At 33.2% G+C, this 22341-nt stretch overlaps 2 protein-coding genes across 2 annotated transcripts; one reads left to right on the top strand and one right to left on the bottom strand.

The window, feature by feature from the left end:
• Positions 1-11464: 11464 nt before the first annotated feature.
• On the top strand, positions 11465-16686 carry LOC130807982 (phosphatidylinositol/phosphatidylcholine transfer protein SFH1). The gene is made up of 11 exons (XM_057673409.1): positions 11465-11753; positions 11853-11881; positions 12706-12789; positions 12889-12942; positions 13309-13386; positions 13480-13533; positions 13906-13965; positions 14053-14148; positions 14917-15018; positions 15107-15187; positions 16006-16686. The coding sequence occupies exons 1-11, from the start codon at positions 11699-11701 to the stop codon at positions 16336-16338; spliced, it is 1026 nt and encodes a 341-aa protein (XP_057529392.1). The 5' UTR covers positions 11465-11698; the 3' UTR covers positions 16339-16686.
• Positions 16687-17994: 1308 nt separating this feature from the next.
• LOC130807969 (uncharacterized) lies at positions 17995-22338 on the bottom strand. The gene is made up of 5 exons (XM_057673386.1): positions 21819-22338; positions 19892-19977; positions 19479-19784; positions 19281-19364; positions 17995-18611 (listed from the first exon to the last, which is right to left on the bottom strand). Exons 1-5 carry the CDS (start codon positions 22179-22181, stop codon positions 18173-18175), a joined length of 1278 nt encoding a protein of 425 aa, XP_057529369.1. The 5' UTR covers positions 22182-22338; the 3' UTR covers positions 17995-18172.
• Between the last annotated feature and the right edge of the window lie 3 nt (positions 22339-22341).

The raw sequence follows: 22341 nt of genomic DNA, 5'->3' as shown, positions 1-22341 counted from the left end.
TGCTACCTTACTGCTAAAGGATCCATCCCGCGACGATACTGTGAACCTAACACCGGTTCAAAATCATCTGCGTCATCTTCTCGATCATGTTGACCATCGGGTCGTATCGTCCGAATAATGGGCCTCCCTTTATGAATATGCTCCCATGACCATATCTATAACAACATCAAGCAGCCACCAATGTCCTTGGCACCCTTACGAAATGCTCGACATAAGTTACGATAAAGATGCGCTAGGGTAGCACTTCCCTAACTGTACTCATCTACGCGCTCCAAGTCTCCCAGTAGAGGGAGATAGATCAACTGCACCGAGTCACCGCTCTTGTCTGGAAACAAGATGCATCCAAACAGGTACAAGATGTACGCTCGCGCATGTCTATCAATCGTAACATCATCTGCGTCATCCTGTAACGCGCTAAAATGCTCCCGAAGCCAAGTCAACTTCAATAACGATCCAACGATGATCTTCGGCTGTGTGGGGTCTTGAGGGTTTTCAGACCAAACCCCTAGTAGCTCATGAACTAATGCTGGCCAATTTCCCTCTCCATGACCTATCACTGCTTGTCCTTCAATGGGCAGTCCCATTATAACTGCCACATCTTGCAACGTGATTGTTGCCTCACCAACTGTGAGGTGGAAGGTATGAGTCTCCGGCCTCCACCTCTCCACCAATGCAGTGATAAGAGCTCGATCGAGCTCTAAGTCCCCGCCCAACAACCTGTGAATGTATCTAAAACCAGCTAGTTCGACTACCTCTAATACCCTGTCATCCACCTCCCAATGTAACGTACTCGCCTGGTAGTACTGACGAGTAACCAATTGGGTAGTGGAGCCTGAAGCGTAAGCACTGATGGATCAACTGGGCCTGGCATCGCCATGATCGCTGTTACATACATAAGTGTTATAAAAATCATATAAATATTACGTTAATCAACATGATATTACAAAATATTAAAAAAAAAATACTTTGTTGACCTTCGAGGGCATGTTTTCTTATTATGACCACTAAATCCACTAAAGCTACACGTGTTACGAGGATGCGTCAACGGTGCATCCATTTCGTTCCGTATACGAGTTGATCGCGGACGACCCTTTCCATGCTTCGTTGAGGGATCTTGAACAACTATAGGACCGTTCCAAGGATCGCAGGTGAACATGTCTGGAACAGGCATGAAAGTCTTCTTATATGTCAATACGTATTTTGTAGTGCAAAACGAAGGGTCCACAAAAGCATCATACGATATGTTACGAGCTCGACATACTGCAAGAACATGTGAGCACGGTAACTTGAAGATGGTTGGTTTTTAACAGGAGCATGATGTTGTTGTGAGGTCAACCATGTAGGATTTTCCACCTTTTCCTGCTATCCTGTTGCCACAACAAGTGGTGACCTCAAATATCCCATGCACTGTGTCATATATCCTAACATCATGAAAGCGTGCTTTTTCAGTATTCTTATCAATCGTATCAGTTGGTTTCTTGGCATATACATGTCCATTGTCTAATCTGTTTCTCTCTAAATCCCTTCTTGTGGCAAAGTATTCATTAACTCGGAAGAATGTCATCCTAACCAATGAAGTGATTGGGAGAGTGACCTGGCCCCCTTCATTACGCCATTGAACGCTTCAAACATGTTTGTAGTTCTCACTCCATATCAATGTCCACCGTCATGAATCAAAGTCCATTGGCGCTCAGGAATAGAACCATCCACTAAGTACTTATACGCGTCCTCATTAAACTCTTTAAGGCGATTCATGTAGAAATTACAATTCCGTATCTTTGTCTATTCAGAAGCTTTTCCAAATAAGTTTTTGACTGCTATATTTTTGAACTTCTTATGCACATTCGAAGCTAGATAACGTTTACATCTTCACAAAAAGAAGTAGACAGCTTAAAACAGCTCATAGCATAAGTTGGAATCGATTAAGCTATTGCCTTAATAAGTACCTCCTTTCCCATCTTTGATAAAAGTTTCTCCTTCTAGCCCTGCAGCTTCTTCCATATTCGGTCTCTGATTCCCGTGTAGAAATTTTTTTTGATCTTTCCAATATAGTAGGGAGATCTATATATTTGTCATGGCTAAGGACCTCTTTGAAACCAGAACATCACTAAATCTTCTTCCAATATCATATTGGAGACAGCTGCTGAAAGAGACTTCACATTTGTTAAGGTTAGCTGTCTGACCAGAGAGAGATTCATATTTTCTTAAAATATCCAGGATAAATTCAGCTTCACGAACATTAGCACGAGCAAAAACCATAATGTCATCTTAATTTATAACATAATATCCTTTTTTGTATATATAGTAACCAAATAAAATCAAACAAATATCACTCTCACCCTTCTCATTTTAAAATCCTTCTTATTTGATCCTATATATATATATATATATATATATATAGATATATATATATATATATATGTATATGTATATATATATATGTATATATACACACACACACACACACACACACACACACACACACACACACACACACACACACACACACACACATATATATATATATACATGTATATATATATACATATATATATATATATATATATATATATATATATATATATATATATATATATACACATACATATATATATATATATATATATATATATATATATATATACATATATATATATATATATATATATATATATATATATATATATATATATATATATATAAAAGAACCTTGAGAACCAATCTACCTGATAAAAAAGTGTCACTTTTTTACGAAATACATGTTACTTTTGGACAAAAACATGTTACTGCTTTTTAAAAACAAAATTGGTACTTTTGTACGTGATCATGAAACAAATCGCTCTTTTGGATTTGGATTTATCCTTTTTAATAGTGAAGAAGTGGTTAATGGCTTCTAAGCAAGCATGGATTACACTATAAAAGGACACGTAACATAGTTTCAATGGAACAAGCTTTAGGTTAATGAGTTGCTTTATTATTGGTCGAGATCAAGAACGCTGAACCAAAGGAACCCTCAAACCATCTTGTAGCTCCCACTTATGGTAGCAACATTAGGAATCTTTCTTGTGGGGATGGTTATGCTTGTTATGGAGCCTTTGATGGTGGGTATGGCGCATATAATAATTATAAGATGTCTGGGGATGTTGCTAGTAGACTTGGTTATGGATGCTATGGTAGTGGAAGGCAATACGATAGAATTTATGGCTCCCTTGGCAGTAGTAGTTTAGGGGCTTATGGGTACTTACTGGCCGATTTGGACCCTGTGGTGCAAGATAGGGATGGCAATGGGTTGGATTTAGATCGGGTCCAAATGGACCCGGATTTAGATTCGTTTTCTTAGGCAAGATCCAGATTTGGATTCGGATCCGTGAGTCTAAATTTTTAGGATTCAAATCTGGATCCATGGATACTGCGGATCCAATATCGGATCTAGGTCCAAAACAGGTCCAACTTATTGAGATTACGATAGAGTTGTATATATTGACTAATGATAATAATATATATTGTGACATTACTGCAATTTACAACCACCATTAGTCGTGCAACTTTACTTGCTCTTTTCATTTCTTCTACTATTTCTCCCCATTTCATATTTCTTGCATCATCTACATCTTACTGCTTTATTAACAATCCTTCTTTCATGATCCCCCTTTTCCCTTTATTTCTTGCTCAGTTTCTCTTGTTTGTGTCATTGATCTTTATAATAAAATAGAGAGATTTTTTTTGCATTTGTATTTTATTGTTTGTATATAATATATGCATAATTTAAACATCCTTATCAAATTAGAGGATCCTGACAAAAGAATTGGGAGTTGGAAATTTCACCGTTTTAACGGAGAATGAGGATCCGATGGGTAATTAGTAATTAAATGCAACCCATATTTAAAGGGATTTTCAAAATAAAAATGGGTCCTAAAGATCTACGGGTCTGGATCTGGATATTTTTTTAGACCCGATCCAGATCCGTCAAGTATAAGCGGATCTAGACATGACCCGGATCTGTTGGGTCCAAAATTTTAAAACCCAGACCCGAAAAAAAAGAATTTGGATCCTCAGATCAGGGTCGGGTCAAGAATTCATTCTCATCCCTAGTGCAGGATTTAGTGGTGCGTACTCTAGTGGCATTTTAAGTGGATATGATGGAGCTGAAGGTTATGGTAGCTATAGAGCTTCAAGCTATGGTAGCAGTTATGATTCCAGTGCTAGTGCGGGCTATGGTGGAGCTAGTGGGTTCTATGGTAAGGGAGGCTATATTAACAATAGTCAATATCATTGTTATGCGCGGTAGAAATTCACTTTTCATACGTTCGTGATAAAAGTTGTCTTGCCTATATTGTGTGTAGGCTGATAGCTACTCTTCAAGAAGGATTAGCGATGCTTTTTCAAGTGCTTAATTGATGCATTATAAGATCAAAAACTTTTATAGCATGTATCTTTATTATTTTGGTTCAGATAATAATGTAGTATGGATTAAAGAACTTGGTGTCTCTATTCCAGTATTTGTTTCTTAATTCAGATAGATTTCTCTGTGCAATTTATAGCTTTTCCTTTACTAAATGTGTGCTTGATTGAATATCTTCCTTTTTTTGATCCCTTTCAATGTAGGGGGCTTAATTTTTTTGTTCGTCTCTAGTTTTTTAAGGCGATATGTTTCTAGCATCATTTCATATAGTATCATGAGCAGACCAAATTTCTATTAAGTAAAGCTACACAAGATTTTCCAGTTTCATGCAGCTGTGCTATACTTGTTGAGATGGAGGCATTGAGGGGCTTTCATTTTCATTCATGTTTCCTTACATAAGGTAGGCCTATTTTTATTGTTTTTTATATATCTTCGTAGTTTAGTTGGATGATTTCAAGATATTGTAAATTGTTTAATAAATCGTAATAGAGCACTGAAAATAGCAAATATATGGTTTCAGATGTTTTGATGTTTGCACATCTTTGGTTTCAAATTCTATTTTCTATCCACATTTCAAGTTTGACATTTGGCTTGGCCTTGTCTTTTTTGTTATTTTTTTTGAAGTTTTGGAGGTGTTGTGTAAATGAGCCTAGTTGGCTTGCTAACTGACCTCCAAAGCCCCGACTCAAGATTTTCATGGGTGGAGAGTATTGAAGTAATTTCGCTTTGCAACTTGTGGTGTGGTAAAATCAGTTAATAAGACCCACTCTGTCTGCCCATATGGGTTGCCTAACAAAAAAAGTCAATCTCAAGTTGTGTCATACATACATTGAAAATGTTCTTTGTTATGTCAAATTTGTATCGAGGTATTCTTAAGTGCAATAATTTGGCCACCCCACGACATAACTTTCCTGAATAGATAAAATTGAAATGACAATAACTTTCATAAATGGTTCTGAAGCTCGAGCATTCTCCTCAAAATGGAATGTAAGAAGTATATTTTGACGACTTACTAGAAATTGAGCTATAACTGCCGAGGAAGGCCAAGATGTTGATACATACATATAATTTTCAAGGGAAATTTTGGGAATAGGGTTTGTCTTTAATAATTCAAAGCATTGACAAACCATTACAAGGCATGGAGGCTTATAATATGCTTTGCTTGTCCAAGGACTCGTCCGAAAAATCAAGTTAAACTTGAATGGCTCCATAGTCGAGCAGCTTTAATTGAAACTTAGGTTAACAATAGTAAGCCCGTCCGCCTTCATATTTTGACCTATTCTTTTCAACCTTATCTTGTATTCTATCTTTATGATCCATTGAAAGCATATAAAATGTTTTAACTATTTGGGTAAAATAATCTCCAAACTCCAATACAAAGTACTAAAATAGATGGAAAGTATTAGACTTTTAAAAGCCCTATAAAATTGACCGTCCTTAACAATAATACTATATATATGTCCAGATTCAAAACTTGAAGCATTAGTGCATTAATTACATAATTGGCTTGGGAAAGAATACATACAATACTATCGTACTTTGCATTATTTGAGCATCTTTTTGGGAAGGAATACATGAATATTGGCATTATTGTGTGGTTTATATATATATATATATATATATATATATATAGGATCAAATAAGAAGGATTTTAAAATGAGAAGGGCGAGAAGTATTTTTGTTTGATTTTGTTTGGTTACTATATATACAAAAAAGATACTATGTTATAAATTAAAAACATTTTAAAAATTATTTCATAGTTACCTTTCTGTGTAACATAGTTACTTTAATAATTATAAATTTTTGGCTTAATCGTGACCATAGATTTTTTTTATTTTAGTGAAATCAAGGGTGTAGAGTTCTTCTTACCCTTTTTATTTTCAAACCATTCTCAATAGAACTCTTATATATATGTGTGTGTTCAAAATCAATTAGAAGACGCAATGAAGACCGGTGAGTGTCTAAATACATGAAATTAAAGGAAAAGAGATGGGACATCTTGGCTAATTACCAGTTAATACTCCTAATTAGCCTTTTAACTTTGAATGCTCTTCACTTTACGCCTAACCCTTACTAGTAGGAGTACGAGTACCTAATTAGAACATATTTTGTGAAAAACGTATTTTGCTTCACAAAAATGAACAAATTTTAATTCCTATTAGATTATATACAATCAAGTGCCTTTTTGTTTAATCTTGACTGTTGAGACATTTGCTTTAAACTTTGTCATCTTTGTGATTCCTATTAGCCATATTAAATTAATATATAAAGATTTAACCACTTTTTAGCATCTTACATAATATATTGTTAGAGTATATAACATATCTATGACTTTAACCATTAGCTTAAGAAATATGTAATAAACTATCACTTAAATATGCAGTTGTAACATCTCTCATTGGTTTTTTGGTGAGTCATCTCATCCTTTGTAAGGCTCTCCATACTTACGTGTTATTCTTTACGGGTTCTCCTTCAATCCTATTCTTTTTCTTGAGGGGTACGAGTATGATCTGTGTACTACCTTTTTTTTGGACACTGTCTTTATTCAGAATGTTGGGTTAACGACTATGACCATGACCTAATACTAAATTTTTTATGATCGCAAGGTTGAAACCGTAATCATAGGATCATATGAATCAATTTCGATCAAATGATTCATATCAAGTGAAGCCTCTTAAACCATTAATCGTAACAACTCCACTTAATAACATAGATTAAATTAAAGCTAGTGTATGAGGATTAAACATAAACTATTAGGGTCTGGTCTAATCGAGCAGGAACATAATGATTCAACTATAAATATAGGGGTCTTTGAGAGTGTGTAAGGTGATCGACCGCACATGACCCCCTTTTTTCCTGTATATGAAAAAGTTAATAAAAAATGTTAAATTTATTAATAAAATAAATATATTTACTAAGCTTAAAATAAAAATTTTATATAAACCCCAAAATTTTCAAGACCACTATGACTATAATACCAGCATATACATAAATAATAATGCTCACAATTGTATTTGAACATATTGAAAAGTTAATTTAATTTTAAAGGATAAAAATAAAACAATTAATGCTGTTAAGTAGAAAAAGGACAATAATTAAATTCAACTTCTATTAGGCTATTTCCACCTCCACTATTATATATAAATGATAATGCTCAATATTACTTCCCAACCTTTACAAAGATACTCCCTCCGTTCTCTAATAAAGTTCCTATAGAAATATTTGTATATATTTTATTTTTTATTCTTCTAATATTTTTACCTTAATTAGCTTGGTGTATTAGGGTAATATTCTTATTTCCTAGATTAGCTTTTTCCTTAGTTACTCCTAAACATTGTATAAATTGGAGTTGTATTTGTAATTAATGGAATATACAAACACAGTATTCAACCTAAACCAATATTATTTTCCATTTAATCTTTTCTTCAGTTCCAATAGAAATGTTTACGGGAATTAAGAAAAATAGAATATTTTAGATAGTGGATATATATTTTAATTGAATAATAAATTTGATTGGAGAAAAGTAGGGATCATAAGCATTAAAAAAAATATTAAAAGAAAGTTAGTGGAAAAAATATGGAGACCACAACTAATGAAAAATTAGTTTTATAAAGTTAGTGGGAAACATGTGGGGACCATAAGAAATATTAAAATCTTAAATTGAAGTTAATGTAGGTTATGTGGGGTACATAAGCATTATAAAAATATTAAAGTGAGTATGAATAAGGTTATTTTTGTCCAAAATGTGTGACATAAATGAAAAATTCTCTATGGGAACAATAAATAAAACACCCCAAAATGGCAAATGAGAACTTTTTTAAGAAACGGGGGGAGTACATCACATGATTTTTTATTTATTTATTGCCTATTCATGTTGTTTGCTACTGAAAACGATGCTATATTAGAGTTCAAACAACGCGTTTTAAACTCCAATGTTACCAAGATCGAGGGTATGAGGTTTTGTGATGAACAAATTACACTTTAATGAGAACACCTCCGGTGTGTAGTAACTCTTATATTATCACAAAGGAATTCAAAGAACTCTCAAATGGAGAATTACAATAGAGAAGAGATTAGGCTTGTGTTTAGGCTTAGGGATTTTGTGGATGTGTTACAATGGCATACGAAACCTCAATTTATAGAGGTTTGTACTTTAACGAGTATTACATAATTAAGACTAAGGATTAATGCACAATAAACAATTTTAAGGAACATCAAGAGTCAAAAACTGAATCCAATGCTCGATCAAAGCAATGCTTCATAACTTGGATGCCTCGTACAAGAATCTTCACTTTTTAGTTTTCTCATTTACTATCATTTATTATGCCATAATTCATTCTTATTATTCCCTATATTTAAGTCTCTTGTTAAATGTTTCATAACTTCATGCATTAAACACCTACTTAAACGTCTCAAGAGATACCATCTCTATATGCATGACTTAATTGGACACTCAAATCACCATTAACATTAACAATTACGATACTTTGTAAAATGATAAAGTAAAACTCGGAAAAAAGGTGCTGATCTAAAATAGTATTGGCCATTGCTAAATTAAAGAGGTGGCTAAAGCTATGAATATTCTTGGTAACAACGTCAACTAAAAGAACACAATAAGGTGGGCATATGTACCCTCGCCCATTAATGGACTATATTTACATCTTGCTAACTCATACTTACTTATTTTTATTCTCTTCTTATCACAACCATTTTAAACTACTCTTATTTCACTTAAATAATAAATATAATTGTTTCATGCATGCAATACATAATGAAAGATTAGATACGAATCATTTCGATGGTGCATGCTTTATTGAAATTGTTTACTACCACTTCATCTATAATTGAGTATAAATTTTCCTTTTATAGAAAAACTTAAAGGATATTATTCATAAATTAAATCTTATAAAATAAATTTTATTATATTTTTAAAAAGAAAAAGGTAACGATAGAATTGATATTAACTTACAATGTGCCAAATGTAAAAAACAAGGGAAGTACTCCCTTTAAACGACAATTTATTATTTTATTTTATTAATTTTGTTACACAAATACTCAGTTGCAGATTTAGATTTTATGTTAAATGGATTAAAAAAGATAAAATTATATTTAACATCAAATTGATATTTTATAAATTAAAATTTTCAATATAAAAAAAAATTAGTACATCTATATTTATTATACCTAATAGACCGTTAAAGTCAAATAATACAAAAAAATTAGTTACATTTTTTAAAGTTATCTTAAAATTACTCTTCTCTAAATTATCAAACGCCTTCAATGAAAAGTGAAAAAAGAACATCGTGAACTATTCCCAAACTCTATTGTTTTCCAGTTGCATAAAGATACTTCAATGTAATTTTTTTGATCCTCTAAATGTTATGATATCTGATTTTTACTATATTATTATGAAATCAAATAATAGATGTTTAAATTTCAAGTAAATAAAATTAATCAAAAAAATTTATACTATATTTTTTGAAAATTTTAAATTTTATTAACTAATATTTTCTCTTCACCCCTGCTTAGAGTTGTAGTAGATATATTATCTCATATTCTGTTTTCAAATCGCATTTATATAAAACTATTATTAAATCTCGTGCAATACATAAAATATTTAGCAATATTATATATAAAAATATAAAGTGTAGAATAAATAAATAATGATCTAAAATATTAAACATTTAAAAATAGAGATCCTACAGCAAATTTTTGTGAGATTTGACATTAAAAATCAATATTTTTAGAGTTTTAACTTATTTGACCTAAACAAATACTGTAATAAATTTTTGTCTTATTTAGTTAATTGTAGTATAAAAAAATCTATTTAATGTATTGTCTATATAAATTTACCAATATGGTCATTCTATGTGGCAAACTAATGTTAGAACGCCACGTGTAATTTTTTGGTCCTTTTAGTTAATTGTATTATTCAAAATAAATTTTGTATGAAATCGTTTCATTATGAGATAAATTTATAAATTAGTCTATTTATTTTGTGAACACAAATTTTTATAGAGGATGATCTCACCATAAAACGCAGTTGACTTAAATAACTCAATTAAATAACTCAATTAATATAGTAACTCTTTATTTTGGGTTCGTGAATTACATTATTAGATCTTAGCAAAATTAGGAAGAAAGCAGTTTTTGTTTTTGGTAAAAACGCATTTTCTTTGTGACCCACTTGTAAGTTGTGTGACTTATGAAGTCATTGAGCTGCTTTTGATTCCACCGTCAAAAAAAAACAAAAAGAACGAACTTTTTATATAGTAGTAATAATAAAATATTGTCGACGAGGAGTATTGCATAGTAAAAATATATTAATACATTCATTTATTCAACAAAAATCAAAATACATTCATATAATTATTAGAAACAAATTTAAAAGCAAATATCATTGTGTAAAGTAAGAATTTTGAATTTGATTTTCATCTATTATTTTTTAATGTATAATACTTTCTTTATTTTAATTTATTTGCAAGAATGCAACACTTTTATTTTTTAAATATTTCACAATAGCTGCAACATTACCCTTTTTGATTAAAAGTAACTAAATAATTTTCTATTTTATCCCTACTTTATTCTCAGTCCATATATTATTAACTTTTTACCTACTATTATTAGAAGTATTATAGATATTATACACTTGACAATGACTTTAATACTTGTGCTAAAAGGCATTGTTACAACTAAATATAAACGGAGAAAGTAATGACAAAAATATTAGAAAAAATCAAATCTCATCTTATTTGAATTTTGGATATTAACATTGTCCTATACAATTTCAAATATTATAATTTTTTTTTAAATAATTTTGTATCTTTTAATACTTAATATATACCACGTAAATTAATTTTAAGGCCCATAATTTTTCGGGATTTTATACGATCGAACATGTTGAATATGATCAGAACCTTTCGTACAGATTTTACTATTGAAATTTGTAAAAAATAATATTGAAATTTTGTTGGTGTATTATTTTGGAAATTTGAAAAGGAATAATAGGGTGAAATCTTGTGAATATTAAATAGACCCCAGATTTTACTATTAAATCATCATAAAAGGCGTGGAGGAAAATCCAGATTGCAGAGGTGTTTGTGTTTCAAATTTATAGAGAGAGAGTGGGTGAGCTTTCTCTGTCTAACACTTCTGCAGTTTCTCTCTCTACACCTCTCTTTCTTTTTCTATTTTTTTGTACTTTCAAATCATCATAAAAGGAGAGTGTTCTTAAGGATTTTCAGTGTTTGATTTGTTTAATTTTGATACTGTGGGTTTTAAATTGAGAAATCGAAAATGGGTATCGCCAACGATGATGCTGTCAAAAAGTTCGAGTCTTCCATGGAAGGAAGTTAGTATTTTCTTACTCTATTTTGCAATTTTACTTATAAAGTTTTGATCTTTGATCTACTTTTTCTAATTTTTTTTAAATGTGGTTGTTTACCTGCAGTTGATGATTCACTGAAGAAGACTTTTGAGGTTAGTTCAATTGTTTCTACTGTGTTCTAACACATAATTATTTTATGTGTTGATCTGATTTTCGTTGTTTAATTTGTTGGGTTTTTAGTGATTTGCTTTACATCTTCTGATTCATTTGATGTCATACTATTTTGTACATAGTTATCATCTTCTTGGTCAAGAAGTCGTCAATTTTGACTTTTCTGATCTTCACATGAATAATTTAAAAGCAATAATGGCTATGTGACTGGGTAACTTTTGGTAACAATTGCCTCATTCTACTTGAATTTGCTGGAGCACCGACACTGCTTACTGGATTTTTGGTTTTTTTTTTTTTGGCTTCAATGCCTCTGATCTTGTAGGTTTTCTGGGCGATTAAAGAATCAACTATTCACCATTTATCCTTTTATAAAGATCTGATGATGTAGAGCCATCTTATTCCTGTTTTCTGAGAGAAATTTATGCTGTTTTGTTTCTGCTTGATCTTCATTATGATGCCCTGTCACATGAGCCGATGGTTGAAGCTCCAACATATGTTTATATACACTATCATCAAAGTTGTTGGTTTCTTGCTCGTTTTATCTTTTTTGATGTTTGGGGTGAATTGGTGATGGCTGGTAGTTTTGAGTTACTATTGTAACTCTTGACTATTCTTGGCCTGATGATCTTGACTTAAATATGATTACTTTTCAATTTGCTTATTTATTTTTATTACGTTCATTTAGCTTAAGTAGATGTGTAGTTATGAAACTTTATTCAGTGATCATGATTTTGTTCATTTGAACTTGTTCTCGAGGTTGGCTTATTTTATAACAATTAGGTGTCCTTTTTATTGTGCATATCAGAATATGCATCAGGGAGATCCAACTGAGACTTATGTTCGGTTTCTCAAAGCTAGGGATTGGAATGTTGAGAAAGCGCACAAAATGGTAGATGTTGATTTCAGTCGAACTCAGCTAAAATAAGGTCTTATCTTCATTAGAGCACTTCTTGTTGAAGTCTTGTCTGACATTGCTCAATTTCTGCAGTTAGTTGATAGTTTAAATTGGAGGGTGCAAAATGAGATTGATAATATTTTAACAGTAAGTGGCAGCTAGTAATCTTTACTTTGGTTACAACTCAAGATTCAGCAATATTCTTTGTATATATGATTTATATCATTTAACTATGACAAAAAAAGATGAGAAATAAAAATAGACGGTAAAGCAGTTCATTTAAAGTTGGAAGGTTGGATTATTCAAACTTCAAGCATCACTATGTTTGCATCATTCTTGTTCAAGTTAACCGAATCCTGATGCATATAAAATATAGTGGATTATATCTACACCATATTTGATGTGCCTAAATTACCCAACATATTTGTTTCAAATACAGTCTCTTAGTAATTATTCAATCGAGGGGCGTACATGGATGACCAAGTTTTCTAATCCTGTCTTTTGATTAACCAGAAACCAATTGTCCCTGCTGAGCTTTACCGAAAAGTACGTGACTCACAGCTTGTAGGACTATCAGGTTACTCAAAGGAGGTAAAACTGCTACCTTTAGTTCTTCTCTGATTGCGTTCTTCATAAAAATTGGCATTTTTTTTTCTAACTGACCATTAACTCGGCTTCTATCAGGGTTTACCAATCATCGCTGTTGGTGTGGGGCATAGCACTTATGACAAAGCATCTGTAAGTTAATCATTTGATGTGTTGTTTCTGATGACATTCTCACTTTTAATGTTCACAAAAAATGTAAATGGGATTCTAACCTTTCATTTGATTAGTTAATGTTCTTTTCTAAGGTCAACATGCCTCGTGGTTAGTTGTGAGCTTTGCAAGTTCTTCAAATTTCTTATTTCATTGATGGATGCTTCATTGTTTGGTACTTTGGTTATTCTATTGCTTTGGATAGACTATCTAGTGCTTTGATAGTTACATTAGATTGTTCTAAGTTCAGCAATTTCTTACTTTGATTTGTATTCCAATTTCTTGGGTTAATTTATGGCTTGTATTTCAATTGTTACTCTTATTATCACTTAATGGAATCATGTCATTCTGTAGGTCCACTACTATGTGCAGTCACACATCCAAATGAATGAATACAGAGATCGTGTTGTATTGGTTAGTATTACTGCTATAATTGATGCAGTCTTGTACTCTATCCATGTTTTCTGTTTCTAAAGGGCTCTTGTGATTACTATTTTGCAGCCTTATGCATCACGGAAGTATGGACGATTGATTAGTACATGTGTTAAGGTACTCGATATGACTGGTTTGAAATTTTCGGCCCTCAACCAAATAAAGGTACCTTTTCAAGATGTTCTTTGTTTTCTTCTCATTTCCCTCTGCTTCAATATATCCTTTATTTTTGTAGTGTGGAAAAGAAGTTATAACTCTGGAAAGCTGTGTAGGTTTAAGAGGCATCAGACGCTTTCTTAGCCTTCATCCGTTTGTTACCTGTTATCATTATCAGTTTGATCAAACTTAGTTTTTCGTAAATTATGGTCCACTGACCAGTGATTTTTTTGCCTGTCTTGTGTCGATTAGCTCTTGGATGAAACTATGACCAAAATTGGTGACTCTTATCTAAGCATATGCTGTATTCTTGTGGATGAGCATTAAACTATCCTCCACTTGATTGATTTGTTTGCTATCAATTTTGAGCATCACATTTGTTGCCACAAGTATGTCTAGATCTTGTCTCCGTTTGTTTTGAGTTGTGGTTGGTTTATTTTCATGGATGTTTGTGTTTTAAACCATTCATACCACCTTTTAACCATTACCAAGATTCATCCCATTTGTGGGTACAGCTACAGAGATTCTATGCCATGCCCATTAGCAGCGATGAGAACATATCCTTGGAGTCTTTACTTTCAATATAATAAAGTATATTTCCACTCTGGCCCTTTTCCGTGCCATTTCTTCATTTCCTGTATTTCATGTTTTTCTCTACAGCAATGCTTTAGGGAATCCTCTAATCATCTTGTTACTTGTTTCCTTCTTCCCCTATTGCTGAACTTGTTTATTTTTCATAAAGGTTTTTGACAATTTTTTGTGATTGTTTGCTTGCAGCTGTTAACTGTGATAACTACTATAGATGATTTGAACTATCCAGAAAAGACAGATACTTATTTCATTGTTAATGCACCATATATATTTTCAGCATGTTGGAAGGTTTGTTTTTTTTTTTTGCAATTTCCTACATACATAGTAAATGTTGCTATACGTGGTTCCCTTCTAAGTTGCGATGACACGCTGGCAGGTTGTTAGGCCTCTTTTGCAAGAGAGAACTCGAAAGAAAATTCAAGTTCTTCAAGGGTGTGGCAAGGACGAGTTATTGAAGGTAAACTTTTTAATTGTGACACTATGTAGTATGTACTACTATGTGCTAAGTCAGCTGTGCAATAATAATTTATCTATTTTGTTTTTTAATTCTTGCTAGTCTTGTATCTTTCTGATGCTCATTGTGCCTTTCACATGGACTAATGTTATTTGGTGTATGCTTTAAATGTTACCAAATTCTTATGTTATAGGTCAACATTATTTTTTATTTGGATTCCATATTTATTCGCCAATTTTAAAGATAATCATGTTAAATAAGAGATTGTTAATGGAAAGGTGGATTATAATATATGCAAGCTGTACAGATAATTTTTAAATAATCAGATTGGATTGCTCCAATGCAATTGTACCTGTTTTTCAGCTTTCTCTCATGTTACATGAATCTAAGCTACTATGTCTTCCATGGGGGGTATATTTAGCAAATAGGCAAATGGTAAATGTAGTGTCATCCTTTCAATTGGTTTAATGATTTACGTGCCATTTGAAAGATTTCTGTCTCGAAAGTTGAAAGCCGCTTTGTATAAGTTTTTTCTCTTTTTTTCTTTTTTTTGATAACTTTGATACTGCAATGTTTAGTGCTCAAGTTTAATTTCAGACATAGGGGCTTAATTATTATTGTAAAAATCTTAATTGTGATATGTTTTAAGCCTGTAATGTGGTATAGAGCTAATCAAGTATGGCCCATCCTGATTTTAAGCCTGTACTTGCTTGATGTCAGTGCTATGCCAAATTCGACTGCCTTCCAAGTTGGTATGTGAAATTGAAGTTTACTTATGTAGACCTAACCTAACTATTATTTGAAATCTAACCTTGTTGCAGATAATGGATTATGCGTCTCTGCCTCACTTTTGCAAGAAAGAGGGATCTGGGTCTTCTCGACATTCTAGAAATGGAATGACTGATAATTGTTTCTCTTTCGACCATCCATTCCATCAAGAGCTATACAATTATGTTAAGGAGCAAGTGGCTCCATCAGCGCCCTTGAAACAAGGATCCTTTCATGTGGCATTGCCTGAGCCTGACCCCGATGATGCAAAAATTGCGAAAACAATAGAATCCGAGTTTCATCGATTAGAGGATCAAAAGGATCAAAATGGGATAGTAAGATCACTTTCAAAACAGTTAAGCGGATTAGACATCAAGATCAATTGATATATTGGATAAAATTCAGAAGGTTTGTTTACCCTTTTGTCCGTCATCTCACCTAGACACCGACCTATACTCTCGGGACCACAAATCACTTAAATATGGCTGCTTTCAGTCCTTGAAGAGTTGATATGTTCGTTTTTCATTACATAGTACCGCTGCTTTGCATTACCTCAATGCAGGCATATTGGGATGTGGTCGAGGCATCGAAACACACCCTTAGTGGATGACGATGTTGTATCTTTACATATAGTATGTTAGGCAGAAACTGAACATGGACCAGGTCACATTATGAGTATCTTATGAAATTTCTTTAGGCCACGTGATTAATGATTATAAATGCATTTCCCCTCATTCTTACTATCTACTCCATACTTTTTATATTGTGGAAGGCTGGTAGGCTATTGCCAATTCTACATGACCCCACCCCTGATCGGATCAGATCGATCAATACTGTTTTTACAATCACTCACTCGTCTCATTGAGTTTGTAACATTTATGAGTTTTTTGAAAGATATACAACGTAACTCAATGAGACAGAGTAAGCAAATTTATTTGAGACATACAACGTAACTAAAAGAGTATTTTAGTAGGATAAGGTCATTTTTTGTTGAATAAAGTAGAAGACACATCCCTTATCAAGTGGGGAGGTAAGAGAAGCTGAGCTTACAAGCTACAACTACTAGGATTGATTTGTAACAAATGAAAGTGACATTTGGTTGGTTGGTTTTCAAATTGCGCCCCAACTATAGTTGAGGAACTAAATGATAAACACATTATTGTAGTACTACTTGCTTGCTTTCTCAAATTTCGTTTTGATTGGGCAATGAGAGTAACGCATCTAAAACCAACAACAACTACATTAAAATAGTTTTTCAGGCTTTATAAATAATACAAAATTTTTAAAAATTGTGCCAATATTCATATCATCACCCTTATAAAAGAGACTAATTTTGTCATCTATATCTATATATAAAATCTCTACCTTTACCTTTCTCTATAATAATTTTTTTATGTAATAATCAAAATATTTACTATTTATTTTTCAGTAGCCAGTTTGTTATAACAATAAAAAAGTAAAAAAAAAGAAAAAACAATTAAAGTAAGAGAGAAAATGAAGTAGGTCATGCAACTGATGTATGTAGTAATTATTAAGTAACTAGTAAGCAAATGGTTGTAGAATTGTAGCTTGTACATAGGTAACTGAAAAGCAAAATTCTAGTCGAGGAAATTAATCCTTTTTTCATTTAATTTACACCTAAGTTTGTTTATGGTTGTCTTTACTTCCTTTGTACCATTTCCTCATTTGTAAAGGTTTTCACGATTCTCTTTTGATCTTATCAACTTATTTTTTCAACCTACTTATTTATATTATTTATCAACTGCTATATAAACTAATGGGACCGAGAGTAATAGAAATGACAAAGGCAAAAAAGTAAAAAATGAAAATATAGAAATTATTTGTGCTCCCATGGTTGTGGAGTTTCGATGGTCTAAGCAGCAGATGCCTCTTAACTAGATGTGTTTATTCGGATTATCGAATTAATTTAAGGTAATTAAAGTTAGTTTGGAAATCAAATCGCTTCATTGGCATTGAATGAGGATTAGTGATTACGGATTACCTGGTACTACTAGTAGACTAGTAGTAGAAGTATACACCTGTTTTTGGCAAAGGGATTATATTGATTGAATTGAAAAACATATCTGATTCAGACAAGAATAAGAAACCCATATTTACAAAGAAGTGAAGTATTAAAACATTTACAATACAAATCTTGATATCTGATTCTCCTCTTAAATTTATGATATCATAGGCATTCAACAATGCAACATGACTTTGTTATAGTTGCTTGTAGCAAGTATATGCAATGCCAACTGAGAGAGCAGCACAAACAACTGCAAGTGCTGCGTATGTATCTTCATGCTCCCAGTTCTCAAACCATGAAGGCATCGCACACACCTTTCTCTTTCCAACCCCATTGGAGGCGGAGCTATTATTTCGTACAAACACCTTTTTGCCCTTCTTCCCACTTGCTACTTTCTCTACTTGAAGGATTTCTAAATCATCTTCCTTTTCCACAGAAGTAAGCTGTTGACAAGATGTACCATTTCCTTTCACCTGGACCTGGCAACAGCCGTTGGTTCCTGAATGAGAACCGCATGCTGGAGAATTAATCTCTGGCAGCTCCAATGAAGAGAGTCTATGGTTTCCCTCTTTGTTATGGAGCCTCAACTCTTGAGCTCTTTGTTGCTCTTCCTCAGATAAACCCATTTGACCCCTGAAAATGCAAATAACAGACAAATAAAAGATAAGACAGCATCCAATTTAATCACTTTTGTCTTATTTAATTATTCTTACAGTACACAATTTAATCATGTAAAACCAAAAAAAAAGGTGACAAAAATAAATATTGTGGGGTAGTAGGAGAAATATGTGGATGAGATGAAAAGGTAAGTTAAACGTGTGAATGAAAATCAAAGAAAGAAAATGTAAGTCATGGCCAAGAAGAGAAATGAGGCAAATTTGTTAGAACTGACTGAAAAAGAAAGTGAAGCAAATTTCGTGACATACAGGGAGTAGTTTAGATTTCCAGGTTCAAATTGATTTTGCCCAATTCTCTGCATTTCGGTCCATTACTATATGTCACACAGCTTAATTTCACGAAAGCTTATTTTAGATTGTTCGAGAAAAGTTGACACCAATACTGATAGAAATGACGTAAAGATTCACAGTCAAAACTAGGTGGAGATGATAGAATTGCAACCATAATGGAACTTATTTTATTTTGCAAAATCATGGGACAGCTTGACAGCTTCCCAATTCCTGTCTTCAAATGAAGGTTGCACGTAAAATATTTGAAAATATGGCAGACGCAGGACGCTAAGACATGTGCACTGCATAGAAGCTTTCAAAGATTGTTCTGGAGGGCTGAAAAAGGAAAACTCACCTCCACAGCCATTCTACAATTTCTCCTTTCATAACATGTTGTTCAAGCAAATTAGGCACATCATCTGGGGTAACATATCCATACCTGGGAAAATTACCAATGCTTGTTAACAAACCAACTCAAAGATCCTACCTCAAAGAAGGCATTTTTTTTAACCTAAATATATTGTAAGGAACATCCAATCAACATAGTCCTTACCAGTGTCCAGTGACTTTCCTGTCGCCCCTAGATCCAAAGATTATCACATTTCCTGCAAATTTGTGACCACCAACATGAGAGCATGGGCTAATGGAAACTTTTCCTTGAAGACCATGCAAATTGACCTCTTCTTTGAATCTAGCTACTAAAGGAGGTCCACACACACCACACCGACGATCTCGGCTCCCATGACAGCATACAAAAATATACCAGCCTTTCAGCTTCTCTGGGTTCCCAGGAAGCCATTCACCATCTTTAATAAGAACTTCTTCAACAAAAGTATCGACGTCAAAATGTGTCAATCTCCTGCATTTGTGACAAAGGTTAAGAGGGCCACAAGCCACCACAATGCCAGGAAGATTGCAGATAAATAATTCAATGTAACAGAAAACATGTATGATAGGGTTTGGCACCTGTATCTGATCATGTCCGGGAAAATTAACACATCTCCGTTGGATGTTTCAGTTCCATCACGTCCCTCACATATTGTTAGACGGGTCTGCGACACAAAAGAATTTTTCTTTTAAAAATAAGAAAAATCTAGCTGATTGCTCAGCCGTCAAACCGACAGAACTTTTTCCAAGAGAAAATTCACAACCATGTGTAGAGAAATATCAACAAGACAACAAGTAGACCGTATCTAATAATACATATTTTCAGATCATATTATTCAATTTGAAGGGTCAGTTATATTCATCAAACCTGCTCCCCATATAGCCTTCCCTAACTTTACTTTTACTAGCATCCCAGATGCAAACAAGTGTCATTAAAATTCAACAGGTGGACCAACTTATAATAGAAATTATGAGATCATTAATATTCAAATCAAAGTGTCAATTTTCTGACAAGCCAAGTTCTTTTAGACAGGCCTGCTTCCCAGCCTTTACTTTTGCAAGTATTGCAAGTGCTAATTGCTACAACAATCCTCCATTACCCAATGCCAATAAGTGGTTCCCATCCAGATGGGGTATAGGGGTCAAACGTAACAACCTTGTTATTTAGTTGACCCTTGATCTCCGTGCCATCCCCCCGAAGACAAGAAAATAAGCCACTCAACCCAATTTCTTAATCTCCGTGTCATCCCTTTAAGGAGCAAACTCAAAGAAACAGAGTATATATTAGCTTTTTGTGGATGCGATAATGAGGGTAATCAACTAATCATGGAAACAAGGGAACCCAAGATACCTGAACAAGGATACTTAAAAAAGCACGATGGGAAGTAGAACATGCAAGCATCTACCCAACAAAAATGCATGCATTAGACGAAGAAACCATGACTAATTGAATAGATCTCACAAAATGTTTCATCAAACTCACAATGTACCAACAACTACAGTTAGTATTAAAGGCAGTAACACAACTTCTCTCCCAAGAAAAGGGCACAGGAGGTAAAATACAGAAAGCAGAGTGCATAAATGCCAAAATGAGTTCATCATCCTATGAAGACATTGTTTCAAAGCCTTCAATGTTCAGAATTGCATCCTTTTAAGTTTCACTTTCATATTCGCATAGTGATAAGTCTACCAATTCCACAAGACAGCAGCTAAATCTATTTTTCATAACAGTGACTCGGTATAATTATAAGCTGAGACAGAGAGTCATCTGTTGACTATTCAACAAATCAGTAAGTGAATAAAACTTAAGTTCAACTCGTTCCAAAGATGGATCTTCTAGATAAAAAAGAGTAGCTTTATGCAATTAAAAGCTGCCACCATTTTCAAAGCCCAACAACTCCACACATGTAACACATGAATAGTCGTATCAGAACAACCCATACACAAACCAAAACAACCTGGCACACAGTAAAGTACTGAAAAATAAATGATGTTCAATCAAAGTGCGTTCCAGAAAACTTGCCAAAGCAAATCATTACAATAACAACGTTCTTGATCACATCAAAAACCCACATTCACTTTCTGTCTTGGCAACTCTATGATCAGATAAAGAAGCAAAGCAAAAGAGACTAATAACAGGGAAAAAAAAAATGCCCAAATCAAATCAAATAACTGAAAGTTCATATTAGAGGTTCAACAAATTATACATCAAAATGAGTTGCAAACCCACCCACATCAACAATCACTGGAGAAACAAAATACGAACCCAGGTCAATAAACGAAAAATAAAACATACCCAAATTAAAATGAAGTCCAAAATTAAACAATTGAAGTTTAAAAGCAAGTTCTACTATTCAGCAAATGAGTTCAAATATTTCATATCTAGCATTAACAATCATGGGAGGAAAAAAAGGTAGAAATCCAGTTAATAAATGAAAAATAAAAATATGCCCAAATAAATTAACCTAAAAAATCTCAAAAAAAAAAGGTGAAAGAGATAGAAAACCTCGGTGTTCATATCAGATTTACGAGAAGCCAAAGCAGCAGAAAGAAGACGAGGCAAACGATCAAATTCAGCAGCTTGAATACTAGGTGGCCAATTAGGAGGGTTCTTATAACAAAGAAAAAGATGCCGACGATAGAATTGAACAGTACCCAATAAATTCGATTGGCGAAAATCAGGTCTAGAAAAGCCAATGTCAGGGTGTTCATTATCATAGAAGAGGATATTATCATTCTGAAAGCTATTAGGAGCGCTGTTACTGCTAAATTGAGAGGAGGAATCAATCAGATAATTACTTGCGCAATCAGCTTCTGATGAACAAGGGTTTGAAAAGCTTAAACTTGCTTCTTCTTTGCTGCTCGACATGCTTGCTTACTTTGATTTTGGATTCAAGGGTTTTTCTTTCTGATTTGGGAATTGGGATTTATGCACTCGACAACTTGAGGGTTTTCTTTCTTTCTTTTTGGTACCAGTGTACTGTTATGAGTCACTTCTTAGTTCTTACTTTGACTCCTCTTAAGTTTTT

This window comes from Amaranthus tricolor, chromosome 3 (genome assembly GCF_026212465.1).
Source record: "Amaranthus tricolor cultivar Red isolate AtriRed21 chromosome 3, ASM2621246v1, whole genome shotgun sequence".
NCBI classification, from domain to species: domain Eukaryota; kingdom Viridiplantae; phylum Streptophyta; class Magnoliopsida; order Caryophyllales; family Amaranthaceae; genus Amaranthus; species Amaranthus tricolor.
This window is presented reverse-complemented; position numbering and strand designations above follow the sequence as displayed.